Source organism: Engystomops pustulosus, chromosome 5, assembly GCF_040894005.1.
Source record: "Engystomops pustulosus chromosome 5, aEngPut4.maternal, whole genome shotgun sequence".
Taxonomy (NCBI): domain Eukaryota; kingdom Metazoa; phylum Chordata; class Amphibia; order Anura; family Leptodactylidae; genus Engystomops; species Engystomops pustulosus.
The window spans coordinates 62,180,870-62,193,689 of record NC_092415.1 but is presented as its reverse complement, the minus strand read 5'-3'; the positions used below and the strand labels follow the sequence as shown (position 1 = coordinate 62,193,689).

At 38.9% G+C, this 12,820-nt stretch overlaps 1 protein-coding gene across 1 annotated transcript in view; it reads left to right on the top strand.

The window, feature by feature from the left end:
* The window catches only part of LAMA1 (laminin subunit alpha 1), a 105,141-nt gene that overhangs the window by 27,666 nt on the left and 64,655 nt on the right, over positions 1-12,820 (top strand). The window contains exons 4-8 of the mRNA XM_072152201.1: positions 8,163-8,405; positions 8,921-9,100; positions 9,329-9,418; positions 11,649-11,766; positions 11,876-12,054. Of these exons, the coding sequence (XP_072008302.1) occupies positions 8,163-8,405; positions 8,921-9,100; positions 9,329-9,418; positions 11,649-11,766; positions 11,876-12,054 (810 nt within the window). The remainder of the gene's footprint in view (positions 1-8,162; positions 8,406-8,920; positions 9,101-9,328; positions 9,419-11,648; positions 11,767-11,875; positions 12,055-12,820) is intronic.

Below are 12,820 nucleotides of genomic sequence, written 5' to 3'. Positions count from 1 at the left end.
ACATCGGGTCTGGGGGCATAAGTAAAAAAACGCTGATGAACTATTTATTATTTTAGTTCAAGTATTTCAAGAAGGCTTGTCTATAATACGGTATGTATTTTTCTTTGCAACCCCTTTAACACAATCAATGAAGATTGTGGTATGAATGAGTGAACATAGAGATAAAGTTTTTGAGATAAAAAAAAGGTTTTCGTGTAAATGACCATATGAATAAGAATTGCTAATTCGGTATAACCTCAGATACTCTGGTCCTCAATGGCTAGTCAGCTTTGCAGCTTTTCGGCCTGCATGTAGTCAGAATGGCTTTATGCCAGGAGTAGAGTCAAATGCCAGATTTCAGGGAATTTGTCTACATTTGGCAGATGTTGTTTCTCTTTTATTGGATGCAAAGCAGACAAAGGTCGATGGTGGAAGACCCACTTTTCCATTCCATGTACAGTAACGTAAGAAGTTTTCCATTCCACGAACACAGAATATGTCATAATTAGGGGATGGGTATGGTTACGAAACTCTGCACCAATGATTAGCTGATTTGGATACAGATAGGACCAGAAGATAAAAGCTCTATAAGTAGGGACAAGCTGCTTCACTACTAATAGAGCTATCAGCTTCCGGCTCTGTCTGTAGTGTAACAGCTAATCGGTGCACCCCCACAAATCATCAATTATTGGACTATCCTGTGGATAGGTCATTGATATTTGGGACTGGATAATCAATCCTTCTTGGCCACATATCTCAACTTTTTAAACTGGGCTACAGACTAGGCTACTATTACTGTATACACAAGTACTATATTCAGGATCTGCAATCTGTTAGTCTTTATGGTATAAAGCTAAGACACAGCTGGGATTGGTGAAGACAGATCATACCTTTAGGTATTTTTAAGGGCAGGTAGTGTTTAAAAAGGAGCTTTCATCTATTGTAATTACAGACTCTTTTAACATAGCTGAGGTAAGGGGTAACTTCACTTTCAGCTGTCTGTAGACTTTGTAAGAAATTAGATTTAAATGATTCCGAAATAAGTTTGATTCATTTGACATTATCGCTATTGGTATAAAGCGTAAGTGCAGATTTTCTACCAGTAGACGGATAAGCTCTCATTGCCTATTATATTATTTAATTTTGTCATATATATTATGGATATTTTTTTCCTATATGATGGTCCATTGGTTTTCCACAGAGTTTGTAGCTGTGTTGATGGAGACAATTCCAATACATTCTGTGGTTTTCAAAACATGACTGGCAAAGATGATAACAGCAATCATTTTTAATGTTAACCTAGCCCTACATAAAAATGAATATGGAATCTAGCGACTACAGGAACCCTTTGTACATTCCATTCTGTGGTACATTCCACACTACTTTACAGCTTATGAACACATCTTTATGAAAACCTAAAAGTGCATCGGTTTTCATCTTACGGTCTACAGCTGTATGAACAATTCTGCATAACTGAATTGTCTCCACAATTTTTGCAGACAGCATACCCTGGTTATTTACATGGCTGGAAGTCTACTCTTTACTCCAGACTCCATACTTGATCTTGGAGCTAAGATCTAAACTGGTGTAGTAATTAGGAATTTGTTGACAGATTCTTGTTGAATCCAACAGATGTTTTATGCAATGTATTTACAAAGTTGCCTATTTATGTCACAAACTTATCAGTGAGGGTTCAACTCATAGGATCCCAATCGATCAAGAGAATGGGACCCCCAGCAACCTAGAGAACAGCAGTCCATTCTTACTAAGGGTAAAGCAGCAGGACAAACAGGGGTCCTGCTGCTCTATTGAATATTATGGGAATGTCAGATAGGGCCAGGCATAATGCCCTGGCATCTCCTGCACTCCCATTCAATGTCTATGTGAGTGCCAGAGATAGATGGAGATAACCAGCAGTTAGACCCCTCAATCAGCATGCAAACTTGGTACAACTCCTTTAAGGACTCTAATTTCTGATTAAACCAATTTGATCCGATTTAGCAAAACTTGATAAGCTGCATACACAATAACATCAGCACATAAGTACAATAATATCACTGGGTGTCACACATATATGCATATGAGCAGGAGGCTTTGTTCCTGCCATGGAAACCATTTATAGCTGTCCTTTTACCTAGGAACAAAAATTACTCATGCTTCTAGTACCCCACATAGTACCTTGAGAGACAAATTGACCAGGATGCCCCATTACTCTTGCAGTGACATTCTACGGCTCTCCAATGGTACGCTTACCATGCAGGTTGAATACATTGGGGCAGATTTACTTACCCGGTCCATTTGCGATCCAGCAGCGCGTTCTCTGCGGTGGATTCGGGTCTTCCGGCGATTCACTAAGGCAGTTCCTCCGACGTCCACCAGGTGCCGCTGAAGTCCGCCGAGGTCCGCCGGAGTTCACGATCCGTTGCTGGGTGCACGTAAGCGCGTGTCCAGCGACACTTTTTTTTAAAAAATGCGGCGGTTTCTCCGAATCCGTCGGGTTTTCGTTCAGCCACAACCCCCGATTTCCGCTGTGTGCACGACGGTACCGATGTGCCACAATCCGATCATGTGCGGCAAAAACCTGGGGCAATTCAGGGAAAATCGGCGGAAATATTTGGGTAATCCAACGCGATTCGGGCCCTTAGTAAATGACCCCCATTGTGTCTTTTACCCCTTTTTTCTCTATCTTCCACCCTTTGCTTTTCACTCATCAAAGATGATTTTCTGTCCTCAACGATTGGACAATGGCATCTTTACAACTCCTTTACCTTTCAAGGAACCAAATAACTAGTCTGATGACTAAAAACAATGAATGGGACTAATAATTGTATGACAATCCCTCTATGGTCTACCCTATCTCTCACCCTCACCCCTTTATTTGCTGTTCAATGTGGGGCATTTTCCTATTGGAAATACTGAAAATTTTATAAATAAATAAAACCTTTACTTCTGCCTTGCAGCACTGGGGTCCTGGGTTCGAATCCCACCCAGGTCAACATCTGCAAAGAGTTTGTATGTTCTCTCCGTGTTTGCGTGGGTTTCCTCCGGGTACTCCGGTTTCCTCCCACACTTCAAAACATACTGTTAGGTTGTTTAGATTGTGAGCCCCATTGGGACAGGGACCAATTTGACATGCTTTGTGCAGCGCTGCGTAATCTGTGTGCGCTATATAAATAAAGAATTATTATTATTATTATTATTTATGACAGAATTTGTCAAATTATGTTGTTTTAAAAAACTATGGTAGTTATCTTATGACAGATGCAGATGTCCAGCCAAGGGAATGAAGTATATATACAGGCGGTCCCTTACTTAAAACCACCCGAGTTACAGACGACCCCTAGTTACAAACAAACCTCTGGATTTTGGTAATTTACTGTAGTTTAGTCCTAGTCTACAATCATCAGCTGTAACAGTTATCAAAGGTGTCTGCAATTAAGCTTTATTGTTAATCCTGGTTCTTATGACAACCCAACATTTTTAAAATCCAATTGTAACAGAGACCAAAAAATTCTGTCTGGGGTTACACCCGGGGACTTCCTGTATTGAATCATTAAAATGAATAAATAAAAAATTGCATCCAAAACATAAAGATTGCTTACAAAATTCTGTTTATGCTAATAGAAACCCTACACTAAACATATACGGTATGTTTTCTTTACATCCTTAGTAACTTCAGTGCACTATTCCTAATAAATATTTGATGCCACAGTTACTCATTGACATCACTTTCTTTAACTTTAAATGTTGACTATGCTTTTAATTATTTATCATGTGCAGTAATAGTGTAGTGAATTATTTAACCACATGGGGAGTCATTACTACTTCTTATTTAAAGGTTAGTTATTATTTAACTGACCTCTACAAATTTACATTTTAATACCGGAGGGACACAAATGTTGTCTGTGACCTGTAGTAAAGTGACTTAACTTTGGAAAATGGCCTATGAAGTCCAAAAAAGGTGAAGTGTATAAAACTTGACTTTTAATACGCAATGGGTAAAAGAAGAGGAGAATTAATGATAAAGGATAAATATGATTCTGTTAAGGGCTATGCTCAACAGTTAAAAATAAGTCAAGGGTCAATGGCACCATTATGATTATTTAGACTTAGACACATCCAGTGATAGCGTGTTCCGCTAAGGGACCTGTAGTGGCAAAATGCATATTGGGGAGCTGTGCAGGTCATGTGTAGTAGTAGGGAGCCTGACAATGCCCAGTTGACTGCACACTTGACAGTAGGCACCCCATTTCTTTTATTGGGTGCCTCTTTAACGTAAACGGGTACTGTCTCATTAATGTATATTGTATTCTACATACAGTAAATAAGGATATATATTTTCAATTCCTTACACTTTCATTGTAGCATCTAGAACAGATCAGCATTTGCTTGTACTAACACATTTTGCAGGATCAAGTTACTGCAGTTGTAAGTAACTTAAGTGTTTTATGCTTTCGGTATAAAGAATACTTATGCTTCTCAGCTCAAGCATGACTTATTTCAAAATGCTTATGACACAGGCCTCAGAGGTTGCAGCGCGGAGGATTTCAGTGCTTTGTTCTGAGAAAATTAGCAAGCACATGGCTCATCCATTACATTGAAAGGAGACATTTTTACTACAGGCAGCCCAGTCTCCCATTATGTCCTTTCACAGACATTCCTTCAGTCTCGCATCCCCTCGGTCACGTGACTGTTTGTGCAGTGTCCACGGTTACTTTCGGGGCTTTATTCTCCTCTATGCTTTCTCAATTGAGATGTACAAGTCCTGGATAGTCAGGATGAATACACATTATTACTGAACGGTCGAAAACATTGCATTAGGCAGAGGACATCAGTGGTTAAGGACACTTTAAAGAAACACTCATGCAAAAAATAGCTCCTTTTTTAAATTCACTAATCCTCACGGTTCAAGGCGTTATAACAGCAAAATAAATATGGAATGAGTCGGGAACTTGAATAGGAGATTCTTTTTGTTCACTTTTTGTTCCAGGCAGTGGTAAGAAGTACAAAGACCAATAGAAATTCTATGGCACACATTTATTAAAGTCCCTGAACCAGTTTCTAGTCTGACTTTTCACATCCATTTATAATTTATAAAGTGTTTGAGACACATTTGCAGCTGCACTAAAGCTGGTGTGACACTAAATTCTACACGGAAACGGGCGTTCCGGTGCACAGTCGGAGCGTGCGACACATTTATCAGGCAGTGTCTGACAGAATTGTGTCATATGCTCTATGTTAAAGGTGCACCAAAAAAAAATTGGGGCAGTGCAGGGGACACGAGATTCGTGCAGAATGTGCACCACAATTCATGAATCTTTGACACATATGGGCCTGTAAGTACAATACAAAATGTAATACATATTGTATTAAAATTAAAATACCCTGAAATCTCAAATCAAAGAACCAGCTGGTACTAATATTCTGCAAAATCAGCTTTGGGCCCTTTCAGATGAGTGTAAACCTCCACAAAGCATTTATTTTACTACAGTATTTAGGCAGTCCCCGGGTTACATACAAGATAGGGTCTGTAGGTTTGTTCTTAAGTTGAATTTGTATGTAAGTCGGAACTGTATATTTTATCATTGTAATCCCAGACAGAACTTTTTTGGTCTCTGTGACAAATGGATTTTAAAAATGTTGGGTGGTCATAAGAATCAGGATTAACACTAAAGCTTCATTACAAACACCATTGATAACTGTTACAGCTGATCATTGTAGCCTAGGACTAAAGTACAATAAATTACCAATATCCAGAGGTCCGTTTGTAACTAGGGGTCGTATGTAAGTCGAGTGTTCTTAAGTATGGGACCGCCTGTACATCATTTACATGGGCTATAGGATGGATTGTATCCAATGAAGAAACTTCATTGGATACACACACACACAGATCATGAAAATGCAAGACACTTGTTCTCTCAAAGTCTAGCTTGTTTTGGGTCTTAGCACATATTTTTTTCTCTTTGAATTCCAGGAACAAACATTTTTTTTCATTACCCATTAAACTTTCTGTTTGATGTCTTTTAGAATGGGTAGGTTTTGAGGATGTTGATATTTTTGGCCAACTTTGGGCACACATCCCTTATAGATTGTGTTATATTGCCCATTTTACTGCTGATTTGACAAAAGAAATGCTGTAGAAATATTCCCATACTCAGGTGTTAGTTTACTATGATTACACAATGTCTACACTATGCTCACTCTGACTAATAAAATGCCCACACTGTGCCCCCTATTGTATCTTTGTGTGCCTTGTGGTGTGGCCAGCCCAGTCTATCTTACAAAAAATTATATTAGGGCTACTATCAGAGCTTCTTATAAATATGGGAACAGAGTCATATTTTGTATAAATATGCTGATAATTTAATTTTTTTTTAATAAGATGAATACACGGTTATTTCTGTAGTGACCTCAGGTGTGTGAAGGAAAGTGCTTTGTTGGCTATACAGGGGTAAAATATGGATATGCAAGCACATAACATGCTCCATGTGTTCCATTAGCCAGGATAATAGTACGCTACTCGATTAAACCTCTTTGAGGGTGGATTTACAGTTAGCTGTATCAGCTTTATCATTGTCTATACTTATAACACCAGAGCCATGAAATAAAACCACATCATGAAAATTGCATTATTGTTCAGTCAACCAGACAGAGATGGAGGTCAGCATCTGAATGTAGAAACTGACGTATCAATGGACTCTCAATACAATATGCTTATTATCCAAGTACTCCTATAACAACATGACCTCTGCAAGCTTCTGATCTGGACATAACGTAGTGTTTTATATTTATCTGTTACCATAATTTAAAGGAAATCAAGCAGCTAAAGAAAAAAACCTAGAAATACTCACCTCCACTCCTCTTCACCTTGATCCCGGCGCTGTTCGTGGCTAGTCTTGAAACGCGGGGATGAGAAGGCCCCTTTTCATGTGCAAATTTATCAATATACTTTGTCTTCTTGGGCAATCACACCGTCCAACCAACAGAACCTAAGATTCAGCCAAACGGGACAAAATACAGCAATAAAAAGTCATATATGAATAAGGCCTATAGTTGAGTATTTGTTCTGGAATTTCGTTGCAGAATCCACTATGCAGTCCTATAACAAAGTATAGTATGGTGTCAGTGAAATTATATCCTTTCCCAAAAATATTCTTTTGTGGAAGTGTTCTTGATTACCACTGTGGATTTTATTTATTGCATTGTAGGTATAAAAGTAGCATGATCCACACTAAAATCAACAGATCAACAGAATTCGCAGGTGCACTCTAAAGCGAAAAGCATCCAATCGAATGGACAACATATGACTGCACTAAATGGAATACTTTTAAAAAAGGTTGCATTTTATTCAGCCTTGTGTCACCCATGATTAGTTCAAAGGAATGCAAAACTAGGGCATGCTCTAGTCACAACTAGGGTCACTCATAGACTAAAGTTTGATAAGGATCTTTTAATAAATGTATGCCAAAGTGAAGAATATAGGCCACGAAAACAGAGTCCAGAACACTGATATAGTGAGTAAAATCATTTGATGTCCATAATGTCACTTTTCTATTCCTTCTGTTATTTTCATTACACCGTTTTTAAAGAGGTTCTCCACTAACTAAAGTTGGGCCCCATTCCCTTAATTATGTTCAATATAGCAATAGGTTAATTTCCACTAATTTGCTTTATTTATATAGCCATTTTGGAGATCCTCTTCAACCCACTTGGAAAATGACAGCATTTTCTTCTTTCTTCAGTCGGATGAATCTCTGCTGAAGGGTCACACATTCACTTGTATTACATGTGAACGCACCCGTACGCCAGCAATAGCGATGACATTAAACTCTGGAGATGCGCAATCGCACTTGTGCACGTCCAAAGTTTTAGAACGCCTCCAATGCAGCTCCTACGTTCAATGTCCTGGACACCATCGTGAAGCTGAATAAAAGGAATACAAAAGTAAAAGGGCAGAATATACACAAATATCTGTATATTGATACATTAAGAAAAGGACTATTTAAAAGAAAATTCCATGGACCCGCTGGAGAACCCTTTTAATCAAAGCAGAAACTAAAGCATGATTAGAGCTTGTTAAATCACAAATGTCATAAATCATTTGTGTGAATCATGACTTGTAACATGCACATTATTATGGCTGGTATGTGCAGTATATAATAAAGAATTCTTATATTGTTTAGGTTTTTCAAGTTGCATATGTCATCATAAAAGCTGCAAATTCTCCAAGGCCTGGGAACTGGATTTTAGAACGTTCCATAGACGGAGTTGAATTTATGCCCTGGCAATATTATGCAATTAGTGATACAGAATGTCTGACTCGCTACAATGTGACGCCAAGACTCGGGCCACCAACATACAAGAGAGATGATGAAGTGATCTGCACCTCATATTACTCAAAGCTCGTACCACTGGAGCATGGAGAGGTAAGTGGTAATCATTTTGAGCTGGTGTTTATAGTTCTAGATATCATAAAATAGAGATTTCTTAAACTTTTAGAATAGAACTGTTCCCTTATTTTTGCACAATTACAAAAATTTCTAAAAGAAAAATTGTATTGAAAGTTTTACAGCAGTATTAGGATGAGGGTCATGTGTAGGTATTAAAATGAGAAAGGCATCTGCTAAATAACACTAATGCTTTTACTAAACTATATTGATTTTTGTTAGGTTGTTTGGCTATTTTCACAAATATTGTACTTTTTGGCTAAAATAAAAAAAGTTAGAAAACTTATTCAAATGTATGAAAATTCTGTTAAATGCTTTACATTTTTTTCAAGTCTTGGTTATTGAAAGGGTTTTCTTTTATAAAAAAAAGAACCAGAATAGGTTAGAAAAGATAAAAAATCATTACTTGCGTTGTCAATTTAAATCACTTATATGTTTATAATGAATCTTTCTGCAAATAAGAGCCATAATGCAGTTCTTTTCTATTAACATAGATCCATACTTCATTGATTAATGGAAGACCAAGTTCAGAAGACCCTTCTCCAACTTTGTTGGATTTCACCTCTGCAAGATATATCCGCCTTCGCCTGCAACGTATTAGAACCCTTAATGCAGATCTCATGACTCTCAGCCATTGGAACTTGAAAGATGTGGATCCTATAGTAACCCGGAGAGTAAGTATGCTGCTTGGACTAATGAGTCCTATAGTAAATGTTTAGCTTTATGTAAAAAACAGGGTTAAAAACAAAAGAATAAAATCTGTTGTTGTGCAGTTAATAATATAAGATCAACGATTTCATAAAGCATTATTTTTGGATCATTCTTTTCTAACTTTTGCTGAATTCCTACAGTTTTAGTTACCTTCTTTAACTTTGTAACCTTTTCTTTCTTTTATCTTTCAGTACTACTACTCTATCAAAGACGTTTCAGTTGGAGGAATGTGTATTTGTTATGGTCATGCTCGTAGCTGTCCTTGGGATGAGGTTACCAAGGTAAGCTGTGGTTTGGAAATGATGTATTTTATAAGTCACGTCTTGTTTAATGTAACGTTCAGGGCAGAGTCAGCTGCCGGTGTATATACTGAATGTATCCATAGCCATATACTAAGAAACAGAGGCATCTTTTTAGTCTCCATGTGCTCAGTATAGACCAGATCCGGTAGGAAACACATTGGGGGTCATTTACTAAGGGCCCGATTCGAGTTTTTGCGACGGATTAACCAAATATTTCTGTTTTGCGACGATTTTTCCCTGTATTGCCCCGGGATTATGGCGCACGTGATCGGATTGTGGCGCATGGGCGCCGGCATGCACGCGATGGGAATCGGGGGTGTGGCCGTACAAAAACCCGACGAATTCGGAAAAACCCCCGCATTAAAAAACTCACGCTTACCTGCACTCGGACCGGCTTGGTGAAGATCAGTGCATTCCGATGAACTTCAGCGCAGCAGCGACACCTGGTGGACGTCAGAGGAACTACCTTAGTTAATCGTCGGAAGACCCGAATCCACCGCAGAGAACACGCCGCTGGATCGCGAATGGACCGGGTAAGTAAATCTGCCCCATAATACTTGTCACGACTTGCTGATTTGCACTGCAGTATTCTAATGTTTCAGGCCTCTGTGCTTGAAAACTACACCCAGGGCTTCCTTTCAGGATATTTTCCATTGGAAAATTGGCTGTTGGTGTGAGTTAAGTTTGTGTGCAGTTGTTGCTTGAGTGATGGACGACTGTACCAGTGATCTGCTGGGGCCGACATTCATTACTCCCTTTACATTCTACCAAGTTCCATCAGAGGGAGATTTTTATTTGATCAGACACTTTATCAGGTTCCTTTAACTGTCAGCTTTTAATGCAGTAGTGGATAAAATGCTGATTACAGAAACTTCTTAAGGAAGAAAGGCAGAAGAAAAGAGAAACACAGACAAGGAGCGTAACTACAGCTGCTATGGGGCCCACAGTGTCATGGGGCCCCATCATCCAACCTGACAAAGTTAAGAATGGAACATGTACCCCATTATATACATTGTACAACATAATATGTGCATAACATATATGTGATGTATAAATGCTGTATCTGTGATGTATATGTGCTGAATGAGTACAGAATGTATGATGTGTGTATATACTGCATTATGTGTGCTATATGTGTACTGTGTATACTGTGTAACTGTAACTCACATTTGTAAGTATATAAATATGTATATTTTTTAAAGGGGAAGGAGGGCCCCATTCATAAGTCTGCTATGGGGCCCTGCCTCTCCTTGTTACGCCACTGGACACAGATACCATTCTATATTTAGCTCAGCTCACTGGGCCTCCACCAAAAGCACTTCCAGCAATGTGGGCCACGCCCACCAGTCCCCATTCCCAGCACTGTATCAGGCTCTCAGATATGTGGACGGGTGGGCACCACCAGCTGGAAGCCAAAATCGGTGTGGAACTCCGGGAGCGATGGAAGAGGTAAGTAAAGCTTTTTTTTCTCAAACTTACTTCTCCAGCCCGCCTAGCTGATTTTGCAGAGTCGGACAACCCCTTTAAGTTTGAATGCATGGGTCTGTCTGCTCATCCCTTGGTGTAGTAAGCTGTTCGGAATAAATATTTTCCAATATAGTATATTACAAAGTCTAGTTTTGTTGAAAGTTTCTTTCTGCTTTTAGAAGTGGCTGTGTTTATTTACATAACCGAATCTGTATAACAAATTGGAATAATACAACCTTCACACAGAGTATTCATCCTATATCTTGTATTCATTTTTACCAATATATTTTTCCATTGTTTTCTATGGTAAAAATGCATGAAAAATGCTGCACAAATGCTGCACAAATGCTGTAAACCACTGCGTGTAAAACCAGTGGTTTACAGAGGTGGGAGGTTTACAGAAGTGGGAATTACATATACCGGTACATGTAATTTCCTAGTATTTAGTAATATTTTTTTAAATGAGGGGATTTCTGCTTTTGCAATTTTGGAATAAAACTGAATAAAGCCATATAGACAGTATATATGCAGAATGATAAGGTTTACCAAAGAATTGTGGGCCCGATGTGATGGCATTCTGTGTCACGCCTGTTCACATTACATTCCTGCTCTGCTGACATGAGAAAGTTATTTCAATCTCAATAGAAACCGCTAACAAAAACTAGATTTCATTTAACAAGTGTGGAATGTGGGTCAGTATATAAAAGCCGCTTCAATTTTAATTCCTTTTTCCCCCATGCAGAAACTCCAGTGTCAATGTGAACGTAACACTTGTGGCGAAAGTTGTAATGAGTGTTGTCCTGGATACCACCAGAATCCATGGCGACCTGGCACCATTTCCATTGGCAATAAATGTGAGAGTAAGTAAAATTTCTCTTCTTCTGTAGTTGGAAACGTTGATGGTATAAAGACTACATGTGTCAGATGTAGAAGAAATGAAGTGTGATTATATTGTATACTCTTCTACAGAGTGTAACTGCCATAATAAAGCAGAGGATTGTTACTATGACCAGACTGTGGCTGACCGCAATATGAGCTTGAACATTCACGACCAATACATCGGAGGAGGAGTTTGTATGAACTGTACTCAGTTTACAGCCGGAATTAATTGTGAGACGTGTATTGAAGGTTACTTCAGGCCACACAAGGTAAGATCTTTGTATTTTGTATGCTGATGGTATGCGAATGGTCAGAGGATCTGCACTGTGCACACTTCTCCAGGAACTTGGCACTTAAAAGGGGCACCTTTTCTGAATATATATATAGGGGATCCGATTTATCAAGCCTAGTATGCCAGATTTTTGGTGTACTATGCATGAAAAAGTCAGTTTCAGGCACACAACCTGGAAATTGTGACTTTCTGTAATTTTGTCTCCATATGAGCCAGTTTTTAATTGGGCAAGGCAGGCAAGGGGGAGGATGCCTTGGCCAGCCAAATGTACTATAACCTGTACCCAAAAATCTGCTATGCCAGATTTACTGAGGTTGAAAACCTCTTAGTAATTTTAACTTGTTGCAAGCACCAGTCTTAATACATTGGCCCCATTGTAGGCAAGGATCATTTCCTGCTTCATGCTGGACACAGTTACATCAGGTTTTACATAATAGGTTCTCCAGGAATAAAACAAATGCTATATATGTCTGGGAAATAATGAATTTCTTATATTCACCTCTCTCCTCGTTCAGTTAAGCCGTGGTGTCTCCCGTCACTTCCAGCCTCTGTTTGTATACAAAGGTCAGCGGTGATGTTATGACCACAGCCACGCGAATGCTACAGCTTGAAACTCCTGCTCTAGCAGACGTGCAGCTGCGGTCATGATATCACTGCCAGTATTTGTATACAAACAAAGGTCAGGAGTGGTGGGCAGCACTGCAAATAAATGAAAGCAATGAGAGAGGTGAATAGAAGCAGTT